At 38.7% G+C, this 17,209-nt stretch overlaps 1 protein-coding gene across 2 annotated transcripts in view; it reads left to right on the forward strand.

Moving 5' to 3' along the window:
• The first annotated feature begins 1,360 nt into the window (after window positions 1-1,360).
• The window catches only part of LOC140003045 (uncharacterized), a 32,251-nt gene continuing 16,402 nt past the window's right edge, over window positions 1,361-17,209 (forward strand). For both annotated transcript variants that reach the window (XM_072041770.1, XM_072041769.1), the window contains exons 1-8: window positions 1,361-1,429; window positions 2,354-2,407; window positions 2,511-2,564; window positions 5,534-5,587; window positions 11,873-11,980; window positions 12,175-12,228; window positions 12,524-12,577; window positions 13,810-13,863. In XM_072041770.1, the coding sequence (XP_071897871.1) occupies window positions 1,427-1,429; window positions 2,354-2,407; window positions 2,511-2,564; window positions 5,534-5,587; window positions 11,873-11,980; window positions 12,175-12,228; window positions 12,524-12,577; window positions 13,810-13,863 (435 nt within the window). In that variant the 5' untranslated portion in view covers window positions 1,361-1,426. The remainder of the gene's footprint in view (window positions 1,430-2,353; window positions 2,408-2,510; window positions 2,565-5,533; window positions 5,588-11,872; window positions 11,981-12,174; window positions 12,229-12,523; window positions 12,578-13,809; window positions 13,864-17,209) is intronic.

Below are 17,209 nucleotides of genomic sequence, written 5' to 3' on the forward strand. Positions count from 1 at the left end.
TGAATGAAATAGCAATTCAGTGAAATCAGTAGGAAATTTTCAGTGTTACAATTAAGTGTTCATTGAATGGCTTTTGATAATATTTTCAAAGACATAAATATCAATTGAATGTTTAATTGCCTTTGAGGTTTCATAAATATGGCCTCTGCAAGCAGTGTAAAATGTGCTTTAAATTTAATATTTACAGAAACAATTAGAAGAATCAGTACCTGAGATTGCAACTTTTAAAACAAGCAATGGATATACCTACATACATATAGATAGATAGATAAACAAACAACAAACAAACAAAAAAACAGCAGTATCTGATGAGTTAACATTGGCTTTTTCATGTTGAATGTTTAATAATAAATAAGTTTTCACAACAACCACAAGGCACTGACAGGTCAGCCAAGTTTTCACTGTAATAGACAACAGAGACATACATCATTTTTAGAAAAGGTATACCTCTGAATTTTAACAAGTCTTTCTGTTGTTCAGATTGTGTCAAAGTAGGAGGGCAGCTGAGAAATAGATATGGTGTTGGCTATGTTCGTACTTCCTAATTTTTATACAGCTTTGTAGCTAAGATGACAAGTTGCCCTTTCCAATCTGGTGGGTAATATTTTGATACATACTTTGGAAGTAGCAGAACACTGGAGATGAAACTTAAAACCAGACCTTAATATAACGTAAATCACTACAATGCTATTGGACTCCTTGGCTTGATGCAGAAGCCAAGTAACCTACATTTAGGATTGCCCAGCTTAGTGGTGATAGTGTTTCTAGCTGGGGGAACATTATGCTAGGTATCAGTATTAGCATCATCTACAGTTTCCTTCTCTTGATGTTTGTTACTAGACAAACTTGGACACTTTGCTTGTAAGAATGTTTGCATAACGCAATGCAATGCCTCTCAGCAGGATTCATTACCTCCAGTGGACACCTTGCTAAAGCAGTTTTACGGCTTCCAATACTGAGGTAGCTTAGACATCTTTGCATGCCACTTCACTGTGCTGCATTGATCATGTTTTGTTGACATATATATGTATCATAGCATAAATCAAATTATCCAAACGCCCACTTGGGTTTTGGATAATGATGACACTTTTTCAAGTCAGCCACCCTAGCATTTATGTGTGTCCATTATTTTTTTTTTTTTAATTTTCTGATTCACCTTGTTTATACATCCCAGGACTACATATACATTTGCTGTAATATGAAAAATTAATTTTATTTATTTATTACAAATAGGTTTGTTTTGGTTTGGTTTTCTTTTGTTCCCCCCTTCCCTGCCCAAGTTTCACATGTATATATATATTGTTTTATATTGATTTATATCTCATCATTCCAGATAACCCACTAATAGTTTTCATATATCTTCCCTGTGTTTTAGGGTCTGCCTGGCCCACCAGGTGAAAAAGGTGAAAATGGTGATGTGGGCCCAATGGTAAGACTTTGTCCCCATCGGTCACTCTGGGGGCAATGAGTATCATCTTTATATTATTGTATTTTCTCTGTAGCTCACAATTTGATAATTTACTCCTGAATTTGTTGCCTGAGCATGAAACATTTGTGCATTTTGAACTGCCTCTGGGATTTATTTTGCTTTCCTGCATCCATCTTAACTCTAAGATAAAGATTTATATAACTTCAGAAAATACTCTGAAAAGTAGGTAGCAAAGCAACCAAGTTTGCCTGACAGGATAGTGGCAAGCAGGGTCAGGAAAGAAAGAGAAAAGACACCACTGCACTGAAGAATTTGGAACTGCTTTTCTGAAATAGGAACTTCAGGGCATTGTACCATAGCATCAGGGATCAATGGCACATTTTCCATTGGACTGTAATTGTATGACAAAAGATGGTAAACATTATTTGGTTTTGTTTCTCTGGGTCATCTTGAGACTACATTCTTCAACTGTTTATGCTGTTGTCACAATGCCTTCTGTGCTGGTCTTGACAGAATTGCAAGCTATCTACATTTTGTGTGTGCCTCCAACACCTTATGCCAAGGCTGCCTGCTTTTTTACTGCCCATCTGTAGTCACCATGGTACACTACGGCCATATGGGTGCTACCAGACAGATAAGCTACTCTGAGGTCTTTGTGCAGTGGAAGGGATATGTAGGTAATGCACAGGGAAACAAGTCCTCATGATTCACAATCATTATATCATTTTCAGCTCATGTACTATGTATCTTGGATATTTTTGTGAACTCATGCAGTGGGCTGCAATCTAGCCCTGCTGTTGTTGTAGCACTGTGAAGATTAAAAGTCTCTTACAGATTGAAGATATGATTTATAGTTGGCCAAAGAAGCCCCACTGGACTTTTATTCTATGATTTTAAATATACCAAATTGTCTCTTTGATACAGGGTCCACCTGGTCCTCCAGGTCCAAGAGGTCCCCAAGGTCCTAATGGAGCTGATGTAAGAATTAATCTATTTTTCTCTTTAAATTCCTTTTGAAATTCAGTAATAAGCAATATATTTGGGGTAACTGTACTTGAAATAACATCTTGTATCATTGCAGGGTCCCCAAGGCCCACCAGGCTCAATTGGCTCTGTTGGAGGTGTTGGTGAAAAGGTGAGAATGTTGATTATGTCATACCTAGAAGGAGAAAACGTTGGAATAGGAATATATATTTTGATTCTTCTTTGGTGCTATACAGATATGTTACAGTTCCAAAATATCTTTCATTAATAATTATTAATAGTAATCAACCAATACTTCTAATGGCTGATTTACTATTGTTGTTTGTTTTGTTGTTTGTTTTTTTTTTTCTTTCACATTTTACATCACAAAATTATTTAAGTATTAGGCAAGAGCTTTGGGGGAGAAGATGTAGTTTTTGGAATGATTAGTAAGTATAAGGCTATGGTGATTTCCTTGGTTACACAGTTTAAAGTAACATAATTGGCTTCAACAGTATTATTTTATACTGCTGTGGCTTAGAATATCATGTAGCCTTCTACCTGGAAGGTCAAGAATATAAGATACTGTGGTAAACATATCTGTGAGGTGAAGCAAAAGTCACATCAATATGTGTTTGTTCCCCATAGAAATAGATATAGTTCCAATAAAGTTAAAGGTTTGAAGATGATTTAAGCTAGTTGAAAATCTGGAAACAGATTTAGAATCCCAACAATCATCCCACTAAATTTAATTCAACATGACATTCAGATTTGTGTATCCCTAGTTGTCATTTTTATTTCCTCTTGCTTATTTCCTGTGTTGTCTGCATTCATACAGAGAAGCTTCCACATATATTATTTTGGAGGTTTTATTTCTTCTAATTACTTCCTTCCTCCTTCTCGAGTTGTAGCATATGACTGTTTGTTTTCCTAGTTAAGACTCCTTTCCTCTTAATTTCAGTTCCATTTAATGAGTTCTGCAAGCTGAGAAATAATGGAGAGTTGTTTTTGTCAGGAGGAGTTTTGTTTTTATCACATTGTGTTACTGCAATAGGAGGACTGTTCACGCTTTTAAACAAAACCAAAGCCTTTTCCCTTTTCCTCCTCTTCCCACATACTTTTTTCCCCCAATGTATTATTATTATTGTTGTTGTTATTATTTATTATGTCGGCATACTTTGGCCTGTGCCCCCCCTCAGGAGATATATCATACTGTAGATAATATAATGCAGTGCTGATTGGAAAAATATTTTGGCATCCTTCCTGTCATTGTTGAGGAGTAGCAGAAGATCTTTTATCATTAATACAAAGACCCCTTCTGTCAAATTATAAACACTTTTTGACACATTTAGTGCCATGTATTTTTAGCTAGCTTGTTTGTTCACCTGCTGTACACACGAAGGTTTAAATGTTCAAAGAAATCTGAAGCACAAACATGCATGTAGCCTTGCATTATTAATGCCTGTATCCTCCATGGAGCAGTCTAGAAGTTTTGAGACTTACACTCAACCAGAACCACCTAAAACCAGCTTCCGCCCAGCCATTATTCTCTTTGTTCTGCTTATAATTAAGAAAAAGGGGAAAAACAGAATGTACCAGCACACGCTGATCTCTAATTTGATATCAAAAGCCTAACATAAAGATATTCTAAATATCCAGTAAATTGCTCAAAACTTTGCAAAGCTGGGCCTTGGATGTTTACGTCAGTTGAAAGCAAAACTACTGTTCAGAAAATAATAAGGAAATGAAGATTATGAATTTTCTTACAAAGAATACTCAGTGCTTATTGACCTGAAGTATCCATCCACCAGACATATTTTAAAATATGCTTTATCACATAAACAATTTTAAGTACTAAGAGGGATCATTCATTAAGATCACTGTAAAATTAAGTGTGTCTAATTAAACATACCACAGTTTCTAAAGGCAACTTTACCCTTTAGAAGTGTCCTTTCTAAAGGGTATGTTAATATTGCCCCTAAAATTCTGATAATCTGTTAATTACCTTATTCTGGAATTCACCTGGGTAGTCATATCTTATTTCATTTATCTAACTTAATATTTACATTTGGCCAAGTTTTGGTCCTAGTGAGGTCATCACGTTGACGTTAGCTTCTATAAGAAAAAAAAAAATGGTATCTACAGTATGAGGTTTGTTTAAATTTCATGTTTTATGATTTATACTTTTCCATTGCATAGAAATGAGAAAGATGCACACTGCATTAATTGAACTGTCACAGGGGCATGCAGGTCATACAGGATATGAAGGATACACAAGTTTAATGAGAAAATGAGGGGAAAAATCCCCTATTAACAACCACAAATTGAAAAAAATCCTCTGGAATAAAAATCTATTTGTTACCGCAGCACTCCATGACAATTGGAAAGCAAGTTCTGTTATCCTTTCACAGATTTGTGTATCTGTGACACTATTAGCTAAACATTCTACTAACAGAGTAGTTTATATAAAGGTTTATTTATCAGTCCACTGAGCTAGAAAATAATCAGTCATAACTAAATTTGAAAATGAACCATGACAAAGAATCTTTTACATGTATAATATTTTGTATTGGCTCAAAAAAAAAAAAAAAAAAATTTTATGGCCTGTGGTAAAAGTTTTACTAACGATTATGCTATTACTTTATCCTAATAGATTTTCTTTATGTAATTATTTATTTTAACAGTAGCTTCAGCAATAATGTCTCTACTCAATTGAAATTAATCTCCAAATAGTATTTTCTTATTTGTAGGGACTTACTTCCAGGCAAAAATATATCTTAAAGGGAAAATATACATATATACATAGTCAATATACTTCTTTGGCTTTTTTGTGACTAGAAAAGAAGAAGACAAACAGGAAATTTGTAATGTATGGGATAATAAAAGGGAAGAACTTCCAAAGCCCACAGGGAAAGTTTGTCTTCCTGTCTCACTAAAAGCTTAGTTTGACAGATTCTTTCAAAAATTTCAGATTCCAGTTCTGCAAAAACACATGTAACAACTGCCTTTAGGTAGTCTCAATAAAAGACAGTTCCTATAAGCTGTTAACATGAATAAGCATGCAACAGTATGTAGTAACAGAATAAATTCATAGAAATATTCTACCTGATGACTCATTAATTTATCTTTACACATGTACAGGGTGAACCTGGAGAAGCTGGTAACCCTGGACCTCCTGGAGAATCTGGAACATCCGTGAGTACTTTGATTTTGTCTTACTAACCTGTATCATGGTTAACAAAGGTATCTGGTAGTGCTTGCTTTAGAAAGCATTTAATCAGATTAATTGTGTATGTTGTCTTTAAATTTTCAGTGAAGAACTTGAAATGCAGTTTGTATCCTTATAATTATAGCCACATCTTGTACTAACTGTTGCCGACGGAAGGAAGACCCAGCACATCAATATGAGTGAACAGTGAACTTCAACTTTAATGGATAGCTCAGTCGTCTTTTATCTAGTTTGAACATAATCAACTCATACATATTGCAGAAACTAAGCTCAGGATTGGTTAACACTTCCCGGGCTTTTCAGTCTGGTCCTCCTTCTTTTGGCTACCTGTCCCGCCTTAGGGACTTTCCCGATGGCCCAAGGGCATCGTGTCCTTGAGCCTGATTGGCTCTCAGCCAGCTGCATACGTGCCAAGGCTCATGTGAGTTGAGTTCGGTGCTTCACCAGCCCATTGTCTCCCAACTGCTCAACATTCACATGTCCTTCCTCACTTAACGATTCCTCCACAATTCCCCCGTTTTTATTTTGCAGCAACTATAATCAATATAACTGTAAGTAGAAAACGAAGTTCCTCTTTGACGAAGAAAAAACCATCCACCCATGTTCCCAAAAACAGATTTAAACCAACCTTCAAACCAACTATCTTGTACTACAATTTTTTGCGTATGATCCCTTAACCATTTCAAACATAATCAACTCATCAACAAAAGGATCAGACGCAGAAGCGAGGAATAGGCAAAATGAACTTTGTCTGGTTTAATTTGCCCAAGTGACCCACATATTGGTTTGAGGATCGATTTTGCTTAGGATGGCACTATTACGTCCAACCGTCATTGTCAAAGATAACGCAACCAGAATCCCTTGTGCCGTTAGATCAGCCATGGTTGCTGTTATTCGTACTTGATGACTTTTCTTCAATGGCTGGTTTAACACACCGACTAGGCACCCAGGTTGGCCCTGTAGGGGAAGAGATACACACATAACCTCGCCCCATATAAATCACATCAGCAGGCCCCAGCCATTGTCCCGTTTTCGTATCTCGGTACAGTACTCTCATAATACATTTATTATCATTTTCAGACTTAATGTAGTGACGTGTCACGGGTGGTTCCTCATCATCTCCAAATACACACAAATGATTGAGAACAAATAAGGTTTTATCCACCCTCTCTCTAATATCTGTAATGTCTTTAAACTTTTCCAAATACTGCTTAACTGTTCCATTAGCTCTTTCTACTATAGCTTGACCAGTTGGTGAATGTGGAATACCAGTTATATGCTTAATGTCCCACAGTTCCATAAATCGCTTAAGTGGCCCACTAACATAGGCTGGACCATTATCTGTCTTTATGGTTTGTGGTACTCCCATTACTGCAAAACAACTGGCAAGATGACGTCGTACATCCCGAACTTTTTCCCCAGGCTGCGGTGTAGCCCAAATCATGTGACTAGAAGTGTCTATCGTTACATGCAGATATCTCAATCTGCCAAATGCTGTGACATGAGTGACGTCCATTTGCCACACTTCGTTGGTTTTAATCCCTCTCGGGTTTGTTCTGATTCCGATTCCCACACCCGAATTGTAGTGACTACACGTTGGGCAAGCTTTTACTGTCGCCTGCGCATCAGCTCTAGACAGTTTGTAAGCCCGCGCAAGTCCTTTAGCGTTCTGGTGAAAAATAGCATGAGCCTCCCGAGCTCTGCAAAAGGGTGACAGTGGTGCTTCAGTGGCTGTTGCGGCGACTAGTCGGTCCGCTCGAGCGTTGCCTTCTCCCAGGCCTTCTTCCCACTGATGACTCCTTATGTGTATTACTGCATACAGTTCACTTCTTTGAGCTATGGCGATCTGTAGACTGATTATTAATTCTGACAGCCGTTCATTTTTTAAGTCTCTCAAGGCTGAGTCTTCTATACCATTTGCTATGCCTACTACATATAAGGAATCGGATACCACATTTAACGGAACATCTCTCCATTTTATAAATGCCCATACTACTACAAGAAGTTCTAGTGCCTGTAATGAGTCTTTATCTTGGGCTTGTAAAATTTGATGTTTCCAACCATGCTCATCCTTCCAAGTCACTGCAGCAGTTCCAGAACGTTTTCCTGCGTCAGTGAAAACTGTCACTGCATTCTTAAGTGGGATAGACGATCGTTTTGGCTTAGTTATCCATCTCTGGTTTTCCATCCATGTCAGAGCAGTTGATTGTAACGTTTTTGCTACTATAGTAGCGCCATCCTGTAGTAGTGCAGCTTGTAACTCTTCAGAGTTTTGTATATACCATTCCAAATCGCCTGGCTTCATGGGTAACCAGATAATATTTGGAGGAACCCCATCCACTTGCAATATTCGATTCCTCCCCTTCTTTACTAATTCTGCTAATGTTGCAATTTTTTCTTGAATTGTTCATCGAGGTTGTAACGGAGGAGCTATCCATTCTAATACCACAGTTTCTCCTCCCTTCTCCCCCGTTTTTATTTTTTGCTGTGTTATGGCACCCATCAGGCATTTTGAGCCACATAGAATGGTAAGATCGAGTGGCTTGTCAGATACACGTCGATGCGTGACACTCGTTGTGATCAAAGATGCGATTTGTTGTAGTATTTCTTGTTGTTTTTCTGATAGTGTCACTTTTGAAGCAGGATCAGTTCCTTTTAATAACGGCCGAAGGGGATTTAACAGTTCATTCGGAATCCCGACTACTGGCCTGATCCATTGTAAATCTCCCAGCAGTTTTTGAGCATCATTAAGAGTTTTGATATTTGATTGGATTGTAAGTTTTTGAGGCTGAATGGTGGAATCTGTAATTTTCCAAACCAAAAACTTCCAGGGACTTGTCTCCTGAACCTTTTCCGGTGCAAGTATGAGTCCCATTTGTTTTAAGGTCAGTGTTAAGTCATTTTTCTGTTGTAGACTTGATTCGAATGTAGGCCAATGTGGTGGCCAACTTTGCGCACTGATTATTGTCACATCTGCGCCAGTGTCCAACAATGCCTCAGTTTGCAGTTTCTCATCCTTTAAACATACTGTGATTTTTTGTCGTGGTCTCTGCTGCATGCCAAGCGTTAATAACGCTATTTTTCCTGTGGAGCCAAATGCTCCAAGTCCTCGGTCCTTATTGACCATCGGTGGTAGAGATGCCGCAAGGTGTGGCAACGGAATTAATTGAGCTATCTTTGTATTCCGTGGCACATGCATTGGAGGAAACATTGCAGAAACTATAATCTGTATTTCCCCACAATAGTCTTTATCTATAAGTCCAACCAATATTTGTAATCCATTCAAGGTAGCAGACGATCTTCCGATCAATAAAGCTCCTACAGGATCACCATTGACAGTAACTGGTCCCATAACTCCTGTTCCTACCCTGGTGGGTTTAGAGTCCAATAGCGTTACATCTACTGCTGTTGCCAAATCCAAGCCGAGACTCCCTCTGGTGACTGGTCGGAGGTAAACGGTGTTGTTCCGGCCGCTGTGGTAAAGGCCGCTTTTTGTGTCATCGCGGGGCGGTCCTTCCTGCTGCTCTGGCTGTTTCCCGACGCACCATACCGACAGATGACACCACACTGATCTCGTTTTGCACTCTCATTTCCTATGTCCGGTGATCCCACAGCGAAAACAACGCGGTTGCAGTGAAGACCCTCGGCCAGTAGGACGGCCTCCGGGCGTTTGCAAAGGAGCAAGGGCAGCGAATACTTGATTCTGCGATTGCTGTGCAGTCTGTCTGAATACCTGTGCCTGTTCTTTCATGCTATTCCCTAGTTGTTTTATTACATCTACCAACATAGCCTGCGGACCCACGGGTACCTGAGCCATCCTTTCTAAACCCTCCTCAATTGTCCAAGTTCCCGGTAACGTAGCTAATATACTACGAGTTGAAGGGTTGCAGTTTTGAATTGCACACTGCTTTAGAATAGTGCCCTTTAGATAATCAGGTACCCCAGCCGCTTGTATTGCGTTTGCTACTCGATCAATAAACAACCCAAATGGTTCCTCCCTTCCTTGCTTGATGCCCATATAGGATGGTATCCCCCCTGGCTCTCTAATTTGGTCCAAGGCTCTTCGAGCCAATCTCATTGATTCTTTGGCTTTGTCTGGACCCAGCAACGCTTGTGTCTCTAATCTATAATATGGTCCGAGTCCCATCAATTCCTCCAACGTGACACCATACAACGGATCTCCAGGTGCCCTTATCACAGCTACTGCCTCTTGACAAGCACTTTGCCAATGCGCATTAAAAAGAAGCTGTTGATGTTGTGTTAGGATCAGCTTCATTATACCACGTATGTCCCCAGGGAGCAATATATTAGTTCCCCAAATATAATCTAACATTTGCCGAGTAGGTTCCCCCTTTAAACCAGAATCATTTACTGTAGATCGTAATTGAGTTAATAGTTTCCAGTATAAATTTGTCGTATTAATGGTCACATTCCCCTGTGCATCTGGTGGCGAGTATACTACCGGAAAAGCTTGTGTTAACTGTGCTGCCGTTTCATCATTTCCTCCACGCACTGCCTCATTTGCTATTTGCCTCCATCGCTCCTTTTCAAGGCCAATAGGGCCTGGGTCAAAAGGCACGTTCAGGTCAACAGGGGGCGTAACAGCAAAGGCCTTCGATGGCTGCAGACCTTCTCTTCCCTGCTCCCCCGTTGTGAAGGGATTTATATTTGATAGAAATGAGTTAGCACTGGTCCTTTCACTTGCTCCTTCCTCACTTTCTATTGGAGCGGTTGGAGCTGCTGGTAATGAAAGCTCCTCCTCTGTATCAGAGGACATTGTCACAGGCACCTCCAATTTTCCCGAGGCCCCCTGTGCAATAGTAGAAGTTCTAACGGAAGGTGGCAACGGGCAATCTGTTCCTTCCATATTTATTTGCTGTGGATTAACATTATTAACCCTTCTTGGTGGTCCTGACCACTCTGTTGCAGCAGCGGCAACTCTTTGTTCATCTTTATGTGTGGCTAATGCATTAGCCACTATTCTCCATGGCCTCATCAAATCTCCCAGTAAACTTAACATCGTTCCTAACATCATCAAACAATTTATTTCCAAATTTACGCCACTCTGTTTGTTCAAAAAACTGTATCAGGACTTGTAAAACAACCTTTAGCTATCCCATATACTAATAACCCTGGCAAATCTTTTTCTACAATCTGTATCTAAAATGCTCCGCTTTTCTAAAAAGCATTTGAGCAAATAATACGCCGCTTATCTTTTCATACCTTTATATACGTCGATTGCAGCCTTTGCAAAGACCTCGGCGGCGCTTTTCCGGCGGGACCCTAAATAGGCTCATCCCGGGTGCGGGGACTCCCTTCCACCTTCCGACCTGCAGATCTCGGTGACGCGCGACCGGCGGGATCCACTCCCGGGTGCGGGGGACTCCACGTCCTTTTCACCTTCCCGGCGCGGGTGCGGGGATTCTTGTGCTTTTCACCTCCTGGGCTGCGTTGCAGGACCGGCTTCTCCTTTATTCCGTCCAACCGTGGCCCTGGATCACTGCCAGCAGTGTCCAAATCCCGTTCAGAATTGTCCCTGTTCGGGCGCCAATTTGTTGCCGACGGAAGGAAGACCCAGCACATCAATATGAGTGAACAGTGAACTTCAACTCTAATGGATAGCTCAGTCGTCTTTTATCTAGTTTGAACATAATCAACTCATACATATTGCAGAAACTAAGCTCAGGATTGGTTAACACTTCCCGGGCTTTTCAGTCTGGTCCTCCTTCTTTTGGCTACCTGTCCCGCCTTAGGGACTTTCCCGATGGCCCAAGGGCATCGTGTCCTTGAGCCTGATTGGCTCTCAGCCAGCTGCATACGTGCCAAGGCTCATGTGAGTTGAGTTCGGTGCTTCACTAGCCCATTGTCTCCAAACTGCTCAACATCCACATGTCCTGCCTCACTTAACGATTCCTCCACAACTAACAATTAGACAATAAAGCTGTGAAGATTTCGTAAAAGAGTACCTATTTGTTCTTCCCAAAGTATTAACTTTTATATACGTATTTATCTCTCTGGAAACAGTTCACTGATGCAGAATAGGTTCAGACTCGCATCTGGGTGCAGATGTTGGCAGTCAGACCTGAGATACACAGGTTTTCCAATCTGAGGCTGAGGGCCTGATTTCCCATTCACATGCAAACCATTTATTGAATAACATTGTCCAGATCTGAAAAACAGTTTTGCCACTAATGTGTTTTTAGGCATTCAATTCCTAGACAATATTTTTTGTGTTCACATGATTTCTACAGGGTCCAAAAGGTGAAAGGGGAGAAAAAGGTGAGGCTGGTCCACCCGGAGCAGCCGGACCACCAGGTGCTAAAGGACCTCCAGGTGATGATGGCCCTAAGGGTAACCCAGTAAGTAAGCTTAATAATTTTAACAGAAAGCATTGTGAAGCACTGCTGAAGTTCTGCTAAATACAGAGCTACAAATTAAATTCTACATTTGAATTAACTTCATTATATTCTTCACAAAACATTTCTATTGACTGCTGTCTGCTTCTCAATGGATGACATATTCCTGTGTGTTTTTTTTTTCCTGACTTATTTAGGGTCCGGTTGGTTTTCCTGGAGATCCTGGTCCCCCTGGGGAACCTGGTCCAGCTGTAAGTGTATTTTAAGAACAGTTTTAGGTCCTGGTCTTAGTTTTCACTGAATTCTAGTTACTCTCACCTCTTCTCTGTTTGAGAATGAGGTCTTTCTTGTCAGAGCAGTTGTTCTGGCTGTTCATATATTTCTTAAATCTAACAAAAGGTTTGGAAATCTTTAAAAAGTTTTGAAAATGACTGTCCTTAGAAAAATTCCTTATAGAAAAACTGTATTCTTATCTTGATATATGAAAGTAAATTACTTATTTTGTCTGAATTTTGTCTTTTGTTTATTTTCACATGATTTCTGTAGGGTCAAGATGGTGTTGGTGGAGAGAAGGGTGAAGATGGTGATCCTGGTCAACCTGTGAGTTGTTTCATTCATTTTGATTTGGCTGCATGTTCTCTCCTACGCTAAGAAAGTACTTTTTGCTGAATCAGTGGTTTCTATAAATTCATGCTCTTAAAAAATATTTTCTAAATGGATTCCTTTTTTTGTATCGTACTGAAAAAATATCTCATTCTTTCCTTGTAGAGATAGAAGTATCTATATAATACACACAATCAAAAGCAAGAGGTCAATTTCTTTTAGAAGTAGAAACAAACGATGTGTTAAGAATTTGTGCTGGAGCTGCTGAGAAGCACTAAAAATAGAGCAACTCTGAGCATAAGAAAGTAATGCTGCAGCAAAATAGTCTTCATTAGCCCACTTGTTGAAATGAAGCAAAATCTAGGAATTTCTGCTGTATTTCATGTTAAAGCTATCTGAGTAATACCCATATTAATCATAAAAGCTCTTACCTTTCTGGAGATTTCTATGTTAAAGCATTATGAATTTCATTTTCTGTTGCAAAAAGCTAGGGCTTCCATTTTGGAAAGTCTCTTAACAGCTCTGGAATTTCTAGTTATCAGGGAAATACAGTACAATACAGTACAGCTTGAAAGAAAAATGTTAGTACATTGGACATATGGTTGCAACTAAGTTATAGACTGGGGTTTAACCTGCAAACTTCAGGATGAGCATCTGTATGTCTTACTCAAGAATAAGTACTTTTAGAGTGTTGTGTTCATGAAGAAAAAAAAACTGTTCAGCAACCCCAAAATATTTAAAAGATTATTACAGGTTAACCTAAATGAAGTAGGCAAATGGCTTATCAGTGCACAAAAGATTTTCAATAGAAGACCACATAGGGGCATTTATTTTACAGATGTTAGTGAAAACTGTAGCAAAAGTAGCAACTTGAGCACCTGAAAACACAAGAAACACTTCTTAATAGAGGTAGGCAGTAGTCTAAGATCATATGCTACTTCTGTGCAGCCACATTCTGGGCTGAAATGATTTGTTTTAAGCAGGAAAAGAAAAGAGTGGTTGCATTTTGTACACTAACAAAACCTTTTAAAATCTCCAAAAACTACCCTAAGAAAGTATTTGCTGATTAAGCAAGTATCATTTCTGTATGTATATTTATGGACTACATAAACTTCAACAGACTTTCTGTCTATTGAAGGGGATCAACATATTGCAGACGTATGTTGAATTTAAGAAGGACTATAACTTTTATCTTTCGTTACCACTAAGCCTACCACTTTCCACTGCAGGGTCCACCAGGTCCTTCAGGTGAAGCCGGCCCACCTGGTCCACCTGGAAAGAGGGTAAGTCATTTCTCATTGTCTCCTGTACATTTCCCTTTCTGAGACATGTTCTAGAGTACTTCAGCTACTTGTTTACTTGTAATATTAAGTAAATTTAAGGTGGTCTAGAAGCATTGTCAGAAGTAAATTTTGTTACATTTAGAGCTGCATTTAGATCATGACAAATCACGAGAGGTATATATCCATCAGCACAAATGCCCTTATTTGCCAACATCAAGCAGAACAAAAACACATGGGGAAGTGTCTATACTTGTCTATAATAACATGTTTTTTTTCACCCAAGTGAATTCAGTGTCTGCAAGGGTAAGAAACTAGCATTTTTCCTGGTTTGCTAATAGGAGTGTGACAATGAGAGTAATATTAGACATCATCTTTAGACATATGACTGCTGGCAGAGAACAGAAAGAAAGTGCCTGTTTTGGTGTCTTTCACTTATGAAATAAAATAATTTGAACACAACTTCTGCACAAATCTATGTCATCCCCTCCACATGCAGAATTAACAAGCAGACATTTCTATAGCTTATGAAGCTATTTCATTATTTCTAAAATCTTTGAAGCTTCACAGGCTTTACAAATACAGTTAATCAAAACCACTAAATAATGTTATACTTACAGAACTGTAGTAGATGTATCAACCTTTAGATCTCTCTCAGGCAGCAATTAGATGCAGTTTTTACACTTTAAAAAAAGATAGGGGGAGCATCATTAAATGTAAGCTGAGAGCTATTTAACAAAATGTGTTAAATTGCTCTATTTAATGGGCTTGAGTGAACTGACATGCCTAATTAGTTTTATCTATTTTACACAATAATCTATTTGCTCCACAAGCTTGCAAAACATTTAAAATATTATAAATTATTTTGGTAGCATTAACAACCTTATCACTAGAACTGCTAATATTCAGTTGAGCCATAATTCAATTAGTATGTTTGTTCTACATCAGATTAGAACTTCCTACTTTATTATATGGAAGGCAGTAGTTCATTCCTAGTAGATAGGATATATTGCTATTTCTAGCTAGGTAAAAAACACTTCAGAAATGCAAATGCATCTGTCACCTGGGCTTTGACACAATTCCAATTTATGAATACTGTGAAGAAAAAAAAGAAAAATGTACGGTAAGATACCTGCTATAGTGGTAGGTGTTCCTGCCCATGGCAGGGGGGTTGGAATTATATGATCTTTGAGGTCTCTTCCAACCCAAACTGTTCTATGATTCCATCTAAATATTGCCAAGTAATCTCACTCCTGTATTCTGAAGAAAATTCTGAAGTTTTTAGAATCACATTCTACATTACTTGACTACCCGAACATTTCAAGCTTGTAGAGAGTCTGTATGGTATTGATGTCATATTAGAGATAAACAGTGAATAACTGAAGGCTTCATACTTTGCTAGCAGAATGAACAGTAAAAAATGTTCTTCATTATTTTTCATCAGTAGTGTAATAAATGGCTAAGTCCCAAATAGGATTGCAATCAAAGTTTACAATTTATTAAATGAATAGAGGTAAGCAAACAGCGCTGGGTGCACCGGGAGTCTCTGCTCCACCAAGACACACACAAGTTACATCAGGCAGCTGGTTTTTATGCTCCTAGGCTACTACATATTCATTATTACTTCTAGAAAAGGCAGGGTTATTATAATTAGTTCCCAGAATCCAAACCCTCCTACTGGTGCATGCGTATCAGTCTCTGGTGGTCCCTCTGGGGGTCTCTTGTGCTGAAGGCTCGTAGTCTTCCTCCCAGGCTTTTTTTCTTGTCCTTCTCCTTTGTCCATCTTGGCCAGATGTCAGAAACTTGTGCAGCGTCCCCTGCAAGCTTTGTCTTTTAGTCATCCTTCAGCTTTCCCTTTCACCTTAATCTCTTGGCCAGATATCATGTTCCATGCAATAGTCATAATAGTTAGCAGTTATTCTGAAACCCCTTTGTTCTCTTATTGACACAAATTGCTGGACTATTCCTTTGCAAGATACAAGAACTGTATACATTAACCACTCTGTTTTGCTTAGACTTGTGGTTATACAAGGGTATGTAAGACAGAAGGTCACATCCAGCATACCTTGTGGCCCTAGCATTGTTCCATATTGACACGAATCAGATGAACTCATTTCACAACAGCATGGTAGAATCAGTTTCAAAAAAAACCTCAGGCAGTGTCCTTTCATCCAGATTTGAAGGACACACCATTTTAATGAAGGTGCTATGACCAAATCAGATAAATACATGTTCAGAAGGTTTTATACATCTAACTAGTTATGGTGCAAGTAACTATAGCAATTGTGCATGCAAATCTACCATGGATTTGTGCACATACTGTTTAGAAAATTAGATCATAAATCCATCAAGGGAAACACTCAACCAAATTGATTTTATCATTAACAACCAAAAGGCCATATTCTCCAGTTCAACAGAAGAGAGGATCAATGCAACAAAATAGTGACAGATTTTAAAATACATTTTAATTTGATCAGACTTTCAGGAACTACTTTAGTATTGACTAAACTCTGATTTTGAATTCAGCGATAAAACTCCCATTAACTGTAATGATAGGAGAATTCCGAAATAGTAATTCTTTTAAGGAGCATCTTGTCAATGAAACAAAAGGCTTTACTCAATATTTTGAATGCACAAGAAAAAAAATATAGCTACATATATACACACCTCGCTTTAACTGGATAGTCAAGACAGGTTTTCTTCTATGTAGGTTCTATCTTGGTTTATAACTTCTAAGAAGAGATAGTTCTAACAATGAAAGTTCAGGAGTAAATGTTGGAAGTATTTGGAGAAAATGTATATTCTTTGGTTTAAAAATGTTGTCTTGTATTATATAACCTCAAAGGATATAGATCTAAAATAAAAGGGATGTACTCAGAAACATTTACTGATCTTTATTAGTTAAAAATAGTCAGCTACTGGAATACCGATTGCAGAATGTGAATGAAAGTAGTGTTGAAGTAAAAGCATGCCATAATTATTATTGAAGTCAGACACACCATCAAATCTCTTAAGTTCTCCACTGATGGAAGTCAGCCTAGATTCTCTAGAAAACTCGAGGCATTTGCATATATGCATATTACCTTCCAAGCTGAACAGACAAGTAGTCTATTATAGGTTTGGTACTAGGAACCCCTTTTCCAACTGTTTTCCGATTATGTGTGTTAAGCATTTGTAGTATTGCTGTCTGAATTTCTCTGTCTGCCAAAAAAAGAAGACTGAAACTTGCCCCACAGAAGGATGGGGTAATTCTGAAAGTGTTGTTAAGTGCTCTGAAGGCAAAAACTGCATTAAAGTTAACTGTGTTCCTGGAGCAATCTGAATCAGCCAAGGAATTCACAAATTGCAG

This window comes from Anas platyrhynchos, chromosome 8 (assembly GCF_047663525.1).
Source record: "Anas platyrhynchos isolate ZD024472 breed Pekin duck chromosome 8, IASCAAS_PekinDuck_T2T, whole genome shotgun sequence".
Taxonomy (NCBI): domain Eukaryota; kingdom Metazoa; phylum Chordata; class Aves; order Anseriformes; family Anatidae; genus Anas; species Anas platyrhynchos.